Source organism: Barbatula barbatula (genome assembly GCF_947034865.1).
Source record: "Barbatula barbatula genome assembly, chromosome: 2".
Lineage (NCBI taxonomy): Eukaryota > Metazoa > Chordata > Actinopteri > Cypriniformes > Nemacheilidae > Barbatula > Barbatula barbatula.
Window position 1 is genome coordinate 13,604,392 of NC_136767.1, and position 14,827 is coordinate 13,619,218.

Sequence of the window (14,827 nt, forward strand, 5' to 3'; positions counted from 1 at the left end):
TCACTGCTAAGTAGCATCATTTTCAGACTCCTTATGAATATTTACATTTCATAATCGTTTTTGTTTCAGATTCATTTTCCGTAAAAATTGAACACAAAGACTGTATGGAGTAAAGAGGTAGTGAAAACTGTCACACTGTTTCAATGAAATGAGAAGTTTTGACTCAAGTCTTCATTTGAAGATTACAGATTGCATGCTCAGTTCTCAATTATACATCAGAAGTATAAATAATATGGAAATTTAATCAATTAATCATTGAAATTCAAACAAAAGCTAAAAGCGGATTACGTTTTGCCTAATGTTATGATTTGGGGTTTGTTTAAGCAGTTTGTAATAATCTTGCTAAAAGAGGCAACTTTTACCAGGCATCCCCATTATCACGAAGGGGTGTGCAACAATGTTTTAAGGGGTGTGCAAACGGGTTTTTAACAGAATTCATGACATCAAATAGAAATTGTGTTCGTGATTATTATAACTTCTTTGATGAATCAGCAGTTGTTACGGCTTCACCATGCTCTCACACCATGTCCACACCCTGCTCATGCTCACCCGAGTTTTAATCACCGCCACCTGCTCCTCATTATCGCCCTCATCAACGGCACTACAAAAGAAAAACTCTTAGTCATTGTCTGGTCTCGCATGAATACCGAATCAAAGTATTACCTACCCGCTAGACTTACCGTTTCTCCAGCGGAGCGTCTCAGCGTCTCAGCGTCTCAGCGTCTCAGCGTCTCAGCGTCTCAGCGTCTCAGCGTCTCAGCGTCTCAGCGTCTCAGCGTCTCAGCGTCTCAGCGTCTCAGCGTCTCAGCGTCTCAGCGTCTCCCAAGATCGCCGCGTCTCCCAAGATCGCCGCGTCTCCCAAGATCGCCGCGTCTCCCAAGATCGCCGCGTCTCCCAAGATCGCCGCGTCTCCCAAGATCGCCGCGTCTCCCAAGATCGCCGCGTCTCCCAAGATCGCCGCGTCTCCCAAGATCGCCGCGTCTCCCAAGATCGCCGCGTCTCCCAAGTTCTCATCAAAGGCACTACAAAAGACTCACTCTCATTCACTGTCTGGTCTCTCATGAATACCGAATGAAAGTACCAGTAAAAAAATTACCTATCCGCTAGACTTACCGACACCCAGCACCCATGTTCACTTCTGATTCTGTTTGTTCTCAAAGCCCTCATCGACTCTGGGTCAGCCGGTAAATTAATCTCCGGCGCCCTCTGCCATCAGCTCATGCTGCTCGTCCTGGAGCAGTCAACCACAAAAATCATCTTGGGTCACCTGTGGCAAATTGAGCACCAACCGGACATCCATTGGAGACCGCCGAAATCAGTGCATTCCTACGTACTTTCCGTCACTGCCCGCTCAACGATTTATCACACCAGCACATGTCTACACCACCAGCATCGAGAGCCCCACTGTAAATTATGAGTGAAAGTTCCCAAGTTCTATCAGGAATTCCAAGATATCTTCTGTCCCGCCTGGGCGACCCAATTCATATTTACCACTTCCTCAACGTAATGACACCATCCAATCTGTTCACAGTTCGCTGGGCACTCGTGAGACAACGCTTCTGGAGGTCAGCAATGGCAGCGGACGTGAGACGGTCATCATGGGCTCCAGGGAGTGTGCCATCATCAAGAGTGCTCAGAAGCTTCGAGAAGGAAAACTTCTACCACTGCATGTGCCCAACCGACCCTGGTCACACGTTGTGATGGACTACATAACAGATCTACCTCCATCAGCTGGTAAAACATACATATTTGTTGTGGTAGATCGTTTCTCTAAGTAATGTCGTCTGATACCCCTTAAAGGCTTACCCACTGCTCTGGAGACCACGGAACAGCTATTCCAACGCGTGTTCCGCTACTTTGACTTCCCCGAAGATGTTGTCTCGGAAAGGGGGCCGCAGTTTGTCTACAGGGTGTGGAAGGCATTCCTGACTCTCCTTGGTGTGACCGTCAGCCTGTCCTCAGGGTATCATCCACAATCCAACTGGCAAACAGAACGCAAATCCAGGAGATGGGAATAATTCTGCGAACGTTCTTCCATAACGACCAGGAGAACTGGAGCCTGTACCTCAGTTAGGCAGAGTATGCCCAGAACTCCATTTGTCAATCCGCCACTGGACTCACGCCCTTCCAATGTGTACCCTGTTACCAACCACCCCTGATTTCTTGGATAGGGAAACCGTCAGAGGTACCCAACATCAACCACTGGTTCCATGAGAGCGAGAGGGTCTGGGACTCATCACCACCTCCAGAGAACCATATGCCGTCACAAGATCCAGGCAGACACCTCTGGTATATATATATATATATATATATTTTTAGTTTGCTAATGACAAGGTGAATACATTGTTTTGATATAAACACGGAGTTCTATGTAAAATGGGACAGCAACACCTAATTTGCTAAAACTAAGATCGTTCAAATTAGACAGGACATTGATGGAATTGTTTTATTAGTCGTATATGTCATGATCCTGCCTCTCCTTGTCTTGGTTTTCGAGTCTTGTGGCAGGATCATGTCAGTCCCATGTGTTTTGTGTGGAGAAAGAGCATTGTTTTGGTTTGAGAAGCCATGCTCTCTCTCCGGTGTCACGTCCTTTAGCCCCGCCCCCTTGTTTCCCTGTTTGCAGTCCATTAGTGTTAGTCTTGTCTCCAGCCCTGATCCATCTTTCCCTTAGTGTTTCAGTCCCCTCACCTGCCTCGTGCAATCCTCCTGTTAGCTTTCCCTTAGTGTTTCATCCATGTCACCTGTGGCCACTCTCCCTGTGTCATCTGTCCTTGTTAGTGTTTCCCTTTATCAAGCCCCAGTTTCCCTCTGTCCCTGGTCGGTTCATTGTCATTTCGTCATTATCGTACCTCCTCACGTCACCTTGTTGGATTATTCCTGTCTATGGATTATCGTGTTTGTTCCTGTTCTAAGTTTGTGGATTTTGTTGATTTACTATTCAAAGGACTTTGTTTGTTTTGTTCCCCATGTGGGAAGTTTTAGTTTACACTTTTGTCTTGTTTTAGATCATGTTCTCCCCATCGAGGGTCTTTTGTTTAAATAAAGTTTTTGTTATTTAACTCTGCTGCCTGCGTTTGGGTTCTGTCCACACACCGTGACAGAATGAACCGACCAAGAAGAACCCAGCAGGCAGCAGTGTTTGCTGCAAGGTCCTGCCAGCCTCGTCCCCTCTGCAGCGTTCGCCAGGATAACTCAGACCTGGTGGACTACCTGGATAGGTTTCTGGAAGCTGCAGGAGAGGTGGTCCTCGGAGAGGAGGAGGTGACCGCAGCATTCATCCACGGCCTCAGGGTTCCCCTATCTCCAGCGGAGACGAGGAGGCTGAGACCGCTGGACTTCGAGGGTGTGCTCAGGTTTGTCATGAGCCGACCGGAGCCCAGGGTCTCAACTGCTCCATGTTTTGCATCTCCGTTGGGCCCCATCCCTGAGGGTCTTGCCCTGAAGCTCGGGGTGTTGACAACCGCCGCGCCACCAGCCTCTGCTCCACCACCAGCTAGCCTCCGTGGTAGGCGTGGACGGAGGGAGTCGTGGGACTCCCCGTCCGACTCTTCCAGCACGGAGATAGTGGGGTCCCCCACCGCTACTCTGCAGCCGGCCACACGTCCTGTGAGCCGGTCAAAGAGGAAGAGGCAGAGGAGAGTGGAACCATCCTGTCCTGCCCAGCAGCCGGTATTCAGCCCTGCCCAGGCGTCAAGTCCGGTGGTCCCGTCAAGTCCGGTGGTCCCGTCAAGTCCGGTGGTCCCGTCAAGTCCGGTGGTCCCGTCAAGTCCGGTGGTCCCGTCAAGTCCGGTGGTCCCGTCAAGTCCGGTGGTCCCGTCAAGTCCGGTGGTGCGTCCTGCACCCAGTCCTTCTCAGCCGGCGTCACAGCCGGCCCTCCAACCTACAACCCAGTCAGCCTTGCCCCAGCCGTTCCCTACTACGGCCGTCCTGTCATGCCCTACCCCTTCTAGTTCCTCCCACTCCGTGAAAGGTATCCCCACCATGCCCAGGCCTTCCTATCCCATCCCTCCACCCAGCTCTAGGAAGCAGGGTCCTGTCCCTCCTAAGTCCCCACCCAGTTATGTTCCCAAGTTTTTCCCACCAATTCCGCCTCCCCCCTTCCCATTGATGTTTATTTTATTGTCCAACCCCAATCCCTTTCTAGTCATGTCAGCCCTGCCCCTAGTGTGTTCTGTTCTGTGTTTATGGTGTCTGTCCTCCTGTCTGTCAGTCTTGTCATGTTTAGTGTGATCTTGAAGAACTCCTGGAGGAGTTCTTTAAGGCGGGCGCTCTGTCATGATCCTGCCTCTCCTTGTCTTGGTTTTCGAGTCTTGTGGCAGGATCATGTCAGTCCCATGTGTTTTGTGTGGAGAAAAAGCATTGTTTTGGTTTGAGAAGCCATGCTCTCTCTCCGGTGTCACGTCCTTTAGCCCCGCCCCCTTGTTTCCCTGTTTGCAGTCCATTAGTGTTAGTCTTGTCTCCAGCCCTGATCCATCTTTCCCTTAGTGTTTCAGTCCCCTCACCTGCCTCGTGCAATCCTCCTGTTAGCTTTCCCTTAGTGTTTCATCCATGTCACCTGTGGCCACTCTCCCTGTGTCATCTGTCCTTGTTAGTGTTTCCCTTTATCAAGCCCCAGTTTCCCTCTGTCCCTGGTCGGTTCATTGTCATTTCGTCATTATCGTACCTCCTCACGTCACCTTGTTGGATTATTCCTGTCTATGGATTATCGTGTTTGTTCCTGTTCTAAGTTTGTGGATTTTGTTGATTTACTATTCAAAGGACTTTGTTTGTTTTGTTCCCCTTGTGGGAAGTTTTAGTTTACACTTTTGTCTTGTTTTAGATCATGTTCTCCCCATCGAGGGTCTTTTGTTTAAATAAAGTTTTTGTTATTTAACTCTGCTGCCTGCGTTTGGGTTCTGTCCACACACCGTGACAGTATATCGAGCCGGAAGTGTCTTCTATTGGTGATCTTGGTGTGAAACATAAAAATGCTTTACACGAAATAGTTACTCTTAAGTGGGAAGATTATAGGCAAAGAACAAAAAAGTCTGTCATTTTTGTTCAACAGATATGTTGAGTTCAAGAGTTGAACACGATCCGTGATCCTGGACAGTGACCATTTTACTTCAGACTCATGTTATAGACAACCAAAGATGAGAAGACTGATCATCAAATACATGCCATTCACATAGTGCCAACGAAACATGTGACCTTTTTCCACTCCAGCATGCCCATTGTAGGCACCATTAATTGTAGGCACAATAAGTTGTTCAAAAGATCAAATAATAATTGCTCTATTTATTAATAATTGCTTACAGTTGTTCACTACAGTGAAATAATGTGAAACATGCTTTTCTAACTAAATTAAATTAGGGATTTTTTATATCATAATAACCTGATATCTAATACCCCCCCAATTCAAACAGCATTGAGTGGCATGTGTGCAAGCTTTTCCTCAGTGAGTTTAGGATTTCCAAGAAACAACAATAAAAAACAGAAGCCAAAGTTTGAAACCAAAACTGAGAAATGGCTCAGTAAGGGGAAACCCCAGATCTAGAGTATTTAAATGAGCCTTTAGGGTCTTTCATTCAATCGTAATCTCACTGATCCACATAACAGAAGCAAAGAAAGGACATCAAAACCAAAAATACAATGAGGACTGTTGCAGCTTTTGTTCTTCTGGCCAGTCTGGTTGCTTTAGGAGTGAACGGTAAGTTTGATCTTGAAGAAACCAAGATAATCAAACCTTCATATCAGCAGATTTGTTGATGATTTGACAACTAAACTGGTATGAACTATAACTGATGTCATCTCTCTTGCAGGGCAGGACAGGTCAAGGGGCAGATGTCTTTGTGCTGATAAAGGAGTGAACATGGTTTTAGTAAAGAACATTGAGAAGGTTGAAATCATACCTCCAAGTGCATCTTGTGAAAGACAGGAGATTATGTAAGCAAAAAAAACATTTTCTGCATGAATGTTTGTGTTATTCAGCTATAACTGTAACTCTATTGAATAAATCTGAGTGAAACATTCAACTTATTGCTTTTGTTTCATCATAGTGTCACTCTGAATAACGGCGCAGGACAGAAATGTTTGAATCCAGAGTCGAAATTCACTAAAAATGTCATCCTGAGGACACTCGAAAAACAGTAAGAACACATCTGCTTTATAAGTATTTATGCTTTACATAAATACAATGATTAAATATGGGGGGGAAATATTAAATAAAAAAATGTCTTGTCTTCACAGGGGCCACCGGTAGGACACTCAACATAAACTGCTCCAGAAAACTCATACACTGTCTGAATTTCAGCTGAATCTAACCTCATTCATTTCTTTTTCTGTAAAAATGATTACTAATTGGATTTATAAAACAATTTTTTATTAGACCACTGAACAATGTGTCATATGTACTGTCTTTTTACAATTTGTTACAATAGTAGTTAATTCTATTTTTTTTTATTGCCATGTACAAAGAACTGCTAAATAAAGCTTTTTATTTAAATGCGAATGCTTCAGTTGAGATCTGTGCATGTACTGTATGTGTGTAGTGACTGTGAAGTGATTTGGAATAAATGCATTAAAGCAAAAATCATTTAAAGGTGCTGTGTGTCATTTTTTGGAGGATCTATTAACAGAAATATGCATTACTTTGTCTTCAGAGGTGTACAATAACTCCTTCCGAAACCGTCATATTTGATAAACAGCTTTCCTTCATTGATCACATTGCAAAGACAACGCAAACATGCCGATATGCCTTATTTCACATGAGATGGTTTAGATTTAATGATCATGCAACACAAATCCTTGTCCAAGCCCTTGTATGCTGGTGGTCCTGTATAAAGGCTATCAAACCACTCCAGCTGGCTCAGAATGCAGCAGCATGCCTCATCTTCCATGTGACACCCCTTTTCTCTCCACTGCCTGTCAGTTGAAGCCTGATCTGATTCAAGTCACTAATGCGTGCCTACAGGACTATGACTGGATCTGCACAGGCATACTTTCACACACTCCTACAACCCATGAAACAAGAGTCATGTCCTCTTCCCAAATAAAACACCTGCAAAGTCAATTACCTGATAATGCACCCGCATTTTGCATAAAGTAGCCGTGTTGACAAATTTCAGTAAGTAAGGGCAAAAATGCACAAGATATAGTACCTTCAATGCCCTGTGAATGGCAATACGGTTTCTTCTGAAGCTACAAAGTAGGCGAAAATATACTTAAGAATAATAACTAATTACATTTACTCCAATACTTTACACCACTGCAAAATCCGCTGAGAAACACAACATATCTGATCCGTTTCAAATCTACACAGAATATTGAAAATTAAGGATATATGGAAGAGATCGTACATGGTAGCGTTAGTGAGTAAAGAAGAATACAAACACCAGTGTCACACACCAACATAAATAACAAGCTTCAAATAACACATCACTGGTAACATGATCTTCAGATTCTTTTAAATAGATTTTACACCAATGTGGCTATTACGCTGTTAAACACAGGTTGACTGTTTGCCATAAATGAAACTATTGGTTATTGTAAAAAGGGGACAGGGTCAGTCGATATGTCTCATGCTCTCAGTTAAAATTACGTCAACATATCAAATAATGCTGCGTGTTCCAGAGCATTGCTGTGGGGCTTTAATAATGTTTAATATTCAGTTCTCTTGGCATTTAAAGGGGTTTTGGTTATGTTAGTGGTTTTAAGAGATTGCAATTGTCCTGAAGGATAGAGCTATAGTGTATGGTTAGTTTCAAAGTAAATTAGCATAAATACAGTTTTACTCATAAGGTGTCTCATTGGAGATGTTATGGGGTAAATCAGCTCTTACTTGTAATTGTTATTTAAATATTTCTAAATTGAGTATATTTGGAACCAGTGTCTTGATTAAATCAGTATTTAAAACATTTGGCACAACTTAATTTCAATAATGAGCATCAATTTTTAAAGTTGGTGTTACTTAAAATTTTTAAATTTAAAAAGAAAATTTACCTATGGGAAAATAAAGTAATCTGTCTGACCCAATGTAGTTTGTTGGATGAACTTAATTTAGTTAGATGTCACAACTAAAAAATATTGATGCAAACTGTTGCGTAAACTTTTTTGTTGAGTCTGCACATTCTAGGGAATTTGTTCAGGCACACAGAAGTGGACTTCAGGACTCAGGAGTGAGCCAAAAATAACCTTCCCTGCATTTCTCCGCTCTCTTAATAAGAATGTGCTACATAGGCATGAAATGGGCATGTCTTCATTAGGCCTGAGACCACACAAAATAAATGATTCAAAGCAACCACGAGGGCGGTTTTCAGACAATCTTGCTCTACAACGTCTCTTTCTTTTATTATAGTTTATTGCATGTAATGTGTATATTACATTGCTAATTCTGCACATAGTTTCACTTTTAAGCATCGGCATTTTCAGACTTCTCAAGAACATTTCCCCTTCAGATTTTTTTGTTTCAGATTCATTTTCATAACAACAGATACTGCATAAAGTAAAGAGGAAGTGAAAATACATCACAACCTGCAAACTTCAGTCATTAGTGGATGAAATAAAAAAATATGTTTTAATAAAGTCTGTGAAGTTTTGTCGCATGCCCTGATTTGTAATTTGTTATATTACTGAAGGAGTCCACTTCCACCAGGTTGCCCCATTGTCATGACTACCTGGTCTGCATCAATGGTTAGACAGGTATCACGGGTCAAACTTTAAATGTTCGTCCCTGGGTTTCCCATGCAGCAGAGCGTTGCCCAGAACATCACACCACACAATGCATCTGGGTGCAATTACTTTGCCAGGTAGACAGAGCATCACAAACATACCGTCTTCGGATGTTAAAGGAAACAGGACTCATCAGACAAGTTCTTCCAATCCAGAACTAATTATCTTGTCATTGGTTCATGCCCCTCACCAGTTGCCCTTCTGATTTTTCTCCTACTCCCCTACTCGTCCCTGTTTGTTTGTATGAATTTGTATCACTTCGTATTCAGAAGGTTCCTGTGAAGTCTTATCAGTCAAGTCTTTTCTAGTCTAGTTTCAATCTAGTTTATTGTTTTAGTCCAGTCCACTCTAGTCTGTTAATGTGCGTTTTGTCAAGCTCCATGTTGATTTACCCCCTCTTGCGTTTAGTTTTTCCTGTTTCTTTATTTAATTAAATCGGACAAATCATTGTCTGCATCTGGGTTCTGCCTGCCACTCCTTCCAGATCCACACTTACCACACCTAAAATAATGTTAACTTTAATAATTAGTATGTGCTTTTTTTATGTCCAAATGGCTTGACATCTAACACTTCCATCCAAATGAGTATCCTGCTAAAGCTTTTGCTCACTAAATGTAGGAGAAAGCATTTCCGAGAAATAATAACAAAAAACAGAAGCTAGTATGAAACTTCAGTAAGGCTCAGTAAGGGGAAACCCCAGATCTAGAGTATATAAATGAGCTTGTAAACTCCTTCATTCATAATCTCACTGATCCACATAACAGAAGCAAAGAAAGGACATCAAAACCAAAAAGACAATGAGGACTGTTGCAGCTTTTGTTCTTCTAGCCTGTCTGGTTGCTTTAGGAGTGAACGGTAAGTTTGAAGATAGCATGATAATCAAAATACCTTCATTCTTTTTATTTGTTTATGATCTGACAACTCATAGTAAAACTATGAAATATGCAGTTATGACTGACAGTGATGTATGACATCTGTTTTGCAGGGCAGGACAGGTCCAGGGGCAGATGTCTTTGTGCTGATAAAGGAGCAAACATGGTTTTAGTAAAGAACATTGAGAAGGTTGAAATCATACCTCCGAGTGCATCTTGTAAAAGACAAGAGATTATGTAAGTAAACAATTTACATAGCCAAACATTTTCTACATGAATGTTTGTGTTATTAAACAATAATTAACTTTAATGAATACATTTTAGTAACACATTTAACTCATTGCTTCTTTTGTTCCATTATAGTGTCACTCTGAATAACGGCGCAGGACGGAAATGCCTGAATCCAGAGTCAAGATTCACAAAAAATTTCATCTTGAGGGCTCTTGAAAAAAAGTAGGCACACACCTGATTTACAAGTACTTATGCTTTACATAAATGCAAAGATTAAATACGGGAGAAATATTTAATGAAATGTTTCCTGTCTTCACAGGGACAAACAGTAGGAGACTCTCAACATAAACTACTTCAGAATGCTCATAAACTGTCTTAACTCTCCATACTAAAATACTTATTAAGTTCATTAATTTATTCTTAGCCTTGTCTTATTAATTATTTAACTTGTATTATTTTGTACGAAACTTTTAAAAAACCACTGAACAATGTGTCATATGTACAGTCTTTTTATCATTTGTTTACTTGTAGTTGTGTCTACTTTTTTTTGCCCCTATGATGAACAAAGAACTGCTAAATAAAGCTTTTAATCGAAATGCTTACCTTTCTGTTATGATTTGTATAATTTACCACAGGTGGGCAATTATGATTCAATTTGTGATTATGATTTATTTTATTTTAATAATTATCTTTAAGGCTGTTAAGTCAGTTACATTTCATCTTGGAGCAAATCGATGCCAGAAATGTAATTCCTGCACAGAAAACTATAGCTTATTAAGAATATAACACTAATGCGTTGGACATTTTAGCCTAGTGTGAATTATATACACAGAAAAACCATTATTCTCTCAGTCAACAATTTACCACCAAACTGCAGACAAAGCAAGTTTTAATAAAGCTGTGGGAACATCACCTTTGACATTTGCTTGACCTCTGCAAAATCTCTTACATTTCTCAATTCTTCATTTGTCTCTAACAAGTGGGACTTTATTTAGACTTTTTCAATTAAGGTCAAGAGGAAAAATGAAACAAAACATTAATGAGAATTTCTTGAGGGAACATTAATCATGCATGTTGTGAGAGATTGTGTTCGTAATGTCAGCATCTTAATGTCATTGTTCCAAAGGTGTCTTACATATATAATACATTATTATTCTGCATTCTGCAAATTAGCTTTTAATCATTCTCAGGATATTAATTTTTGATATCAACAATTACATTTGCACTAGTAAAAATGTGAATTCTTGATATCAACAATGACGTCATCACTCGCAGTAATGTGTATTCTTGATATCAAAAATTTAATTTCAACTAGTAAAAAAACTGAATTCTTGATATCTGTAATTGCATTTTTACTAGTTAACTATCACAAAAGACTGCCATTCGAATTAAATTTCAGATATCAATAATACATTTCTTACATGTTAAAAATCTTATTTCAGATATCAGAAATGCAATTCTTTCTAGAAAGAAACATAATTTTTTATATCAACAATTAACTTGTTACTAGTAAAAATGTTAATTCCTACATTTTCACTAGTTGAAATGCTCATTCTTGATATCTGTACATTCATTTTCAAATGTAGCATTTGGTATTTCTGATATCAGGAAATAGATTTCAGATATCAATAAATCTGAGACTAATTGTAGATATCTAAAATAGATATCTGTGATATTTAAATAGTAAAAATGCAATTACAGATATCAAGTATTACATTATTTACTATTTGAAATTAATTTTTTTATATCAAGAATACACATTTCTGCAAGTGATTGCGTGATTGTTGATATCAAGAATTCACATTTTTACAAGTGAAAATGTAATTACTGATATCAAAAATATCAATTGTTACCAGTAGAAATTGTATTCTTGATATCAAGAATTGTAGTTTTCACTTGTAAAAATGTAATTGTTGATATCCTGAGAATGATTAAAAGCTAATTCGGCTTGCCATATTGCCCTACATTTCTGAGTGATGATGTGATTGTTGATATCAAGAATTCACATTTTTACAAGTGAAAATGTAATTACGGATATCAAAATAGCAATTGTTACTAGTATGATATTCTTGATATCAAGAAAAATTTGATTGTGGATGTCAATAATTTGTATCCTGAGAATGATTAAAAGCTAATTTGACTAGCCATATTCTTCCTTTTATTCCTTCCTGTATTCCAACATTGTTTGTGCCTGTCAGCATTTTCAAATGACTCCAAATAATAACTGCAAATTCTTAATGTGAAAATTTTAAATTAAGGGGAAGTAAGAACTACTAATATTCCTGAAAGGACCCAGTTCTGACATGTGTATCAGGCTGTGGTTTGTAAAACTTACCCACTGCTCTTATTGACAATGTGACAGGTTTTGATTATCATAATATTCTATTAACTTCACAATAAAAAGGTGTCTATTTAATACATGTTTTCCATACATCTTACATCTTAGAAAATCAAGAGTAACTGCCTAGACCTTTCTAAGCTGACAAATCAGTCAATAATTTAATTACAAAAATAAAAAACATAATTGTATATTAGGGGTGTTGTATATAAGTAGTTACAATAATCATAATATAACATTATTAACTGTTATTGATATTGTGTTAATATAACACAGATGATAATATCATGAATACTTCAGGACCATTATCTGATTGACCCTCTAACACTCTTAAAAAGTTCCTTTGATGCCATAGAAGAACGTTTTGGTCCCATAAAAAAGTTCCTCATATTATAAACAGTAAGTAATGTCCCCTGAACGGTCCTTTGTGGAACCAAAAATGGTTCTTCTATGGCATCACTGTGAAAAACATTTAAAGCACCTTCTTTAAGAGTGAATATGCACTCACAAAATAAACAAAGTAAAAGATTAATTGTTTAACACTTGTCTAATTACATTACTTATTTTATAAATAATGGATATAATAAATGTATCCTTTATATATGTATCAACATATTGCAATTATATCGATATATTGTAAATTGTTTTGACCACAATAATTGAATTGTGTGTGAAACTCTGACATCTCTAATATTAGTGCATGAAAACACCAGTGTAATAATTCCTTCCTCATTCTTTGAAAGGTCATCATTGACTGCAATATTTTGAACAGAACGTGTTTCTCAGAAACAAGGCAAATTCAGGTGCTGGACTATTTTGAAACTAAAACTAAAAAACAGTCAGGGAGGTAAAATCCCATATTAGAGTATAAAATGCAGCAAGTGAACCCAACAATGCAACACTTCATTAAACAAGTATTCGGAAGGAGAAAACAGAAGATCAAAAGCAATACTCCTACACAATGAAGGCTGTTGCTTTTATTGCTTTAGCCTGCCTCTGCCTTGTGTCAGAAGTGAAAGGTGAGTTTGATTTCTGAATTTTACAATCTGATTTTTGTAATCCGAAAGCAACACTACTCTGTGCTACAGCTTTTTTATATACTGTATACGGTATTCCTCTTCCAGGTCAGGCTGGAGCTCCAAAGGGCAGGTGTTTTTGTGTTGGCAAAGGTGTAAACATGATTCTTCCCAGAAAGATTGCAAAAGTTGAAATCGTACCACCAAGTCCTTCTTGTGAAAAACTGGAGATTGTGTAGGTTTTAACATGAATATATCCTAATAAACAATAAAAAATAATATAAATGTATAAAATAAATTTGTCCATAATTGTTCAACTATTTATTGTGCAGTGTAACTGTAAAGAATGATTCCGAACAGAAATGCCTGAATCCAGAATCTAAATTCTCTCAGTATTACATCAGGAAATTGCTTGAAAAAAGGTTTGTTTTATCTTATGACTTCTTCTGTTTGTAATGTAATGTACAGGGTTTGTCAGCTGTATTGATGGAGGACATATTGATATAGGTGGATGTTTTACGTGTTTTGAATAGAGGGGATAGTAAAAGACTTCAGTATAAATTACTTCTCAACACTTATTAATATGTTAAATTAAAAAACTATTGTTTATTTTTCAGGATCCAGTGAAAGGAACAGCCTATGAATCTAGATATTTTCCTGAAGAACACCAAAAGCACCATGCAATCAGCATCTAACCATCCTTCTATCTTCATACCCTCAAGAGTTTAACCTGCTTATTACATAACAGCTTTTCAATGCAGTTTCTTAATGTTGTTATACAATTTCACTATCAATAAAAGTATCAGTTATTTAGTTTAAACAATTTATCGTAAATGTGTTACAACAACATGTCATACTATTTACAATCTTAAAAACAATACTTTTTGCATTTGTGATGTAAATCGTTGGGCAGGGCAGACCATGTACGCAGTCAAAATTAATTAAACAATAGGTATGAATTGTAATATTTAAATGAATATGTGCATGTTTGTATCCACTTTGAAAATGTATGCAACTTCTAGCGTTTAATCTACAGTTAAATCAGCAACCAATGGCAAAACAGACTGAAAAACAAAGAAAATATTTACCAAAATGATTTTGTATATTACTAGGGTTAACCAAAAGTAGGAACGTTTTTGTCTTTGTCTCTTATTCAAAATAAAGCTACTGTCACTTTTCTTGGTCATGTCTCTGAGCTTCCAGTCATGAGAATGTAACGTACAGTGACCCGCTTTGTTTTTAAGGAGTTTTGGACTCACTGCGCTGCACCAGTGCCCTCTACAGGTCAAACGTTTCTTGCTCTTTAAAATGCCGAACAGTTCGTCTGTCTACAATATGGCTCAATTTAATATTGTAAAAAATAAATCTCGTCGTTAGAATATAATTGACGATTTTTTGATATTATCTGCAAATACTGCTGTGAACGTGGAAGTGTTTTTTTATAGAATACTACTGAGATTTACAGCCCTGGTGACGTTCAGAAACTTGTGTTGTATTCCGGTGTGTATTTAACCGATTTTTACACGTAATATAAAACGTATTAATCTAAATGTATTTATTTGAATGGACTGAGAGAGAGGAAACAAGAGAGGGATATAGATCTGAATATCTTGTAGCAATGAAGCATATCATTGACATTATGCCGCCCTCTACTGGAA

The 14,827-nt window shown here is 38.8% G+C and overlaps 3 protein-coding genes across 3 annotated transcripts; all 3 read left to right on the plus strand.

Moving 5' to 3' along the window:
* The first annotated feature begins 5,570 nt into the window (after positions 1 to 5,570).
* LOC306891142 (C-X-C motif chemokine 11-6-like) lies at positions 5,571 to 6,577 on the plus strand. The gene is made up of 4 exons (XM_079451177.1): positions 5,571 to 5,692; positions 5,805 to 5,928; positions 6,042 to 6,131; positions 6,232 to 6,577. Exons 1-4 carry the CDS (start codon positions 5,635 to 5,637, stop codon positions 6,242 to 6,244), a joined length of 285 nt encoding a protein of 94 aa, XP_079307303.1. The 5' UTR covers positions 5,571 to 5,634; the 3' UTR covers positions 6,245 to 6,577.
* Positions 6,578 to 9,450: 2,873 nt separating this feature from the next.
* LOC306891143 (C-X-C motif chemokine 11-6-like) lies at positions 9,451 to 10,407 on the plus strand. The gene is made up of 4 exons (XM_079451178.1): positions 9,451 to 9,567; positions 9,698 to 9,821; positions 9,948 to 10,037; positions 10,135 to 10,407. Exons 1-4 carry the CDS (start codon positions 9,510 to 9,512, stop codon positions 10,145 to 10,147), a joined length of 285 nt encoding a protein of 94 aa, XP_079307304.1. The 5' UTR covers positions 9,451 to 9,509; the 3' UTR covers positions 10,148 to 10,407.
* Positions 10,408 to 13,048: 2,641 nt separating this feature from the next.
* Positions 13,049 to 14,347, plus strand: LOC306891141 (C-X-C motif chemokine 11-6-like). The gene is made up of 4 exons (XM_079451176.1): positions 13,049 to 13,172; positions 13,278 to 13,404; positions 13,502 to 13,591; positions 13,787 to 14,347. Exons 1-4 carry the CDS (start codon positions 13,115 to 13,117, stop codon positions 13,794 to 13,796), a joined length of 285 nt encoding a protein of 94 aa, XP_079307302.1. The 5' UTR covers positions 13,049 to 13,114; the 3' UTR covers positions 13,797 to 14,347.
* The last annotated feature ends 480 nt before the right edge of the window (positions 14,348 to 14,827 follow it).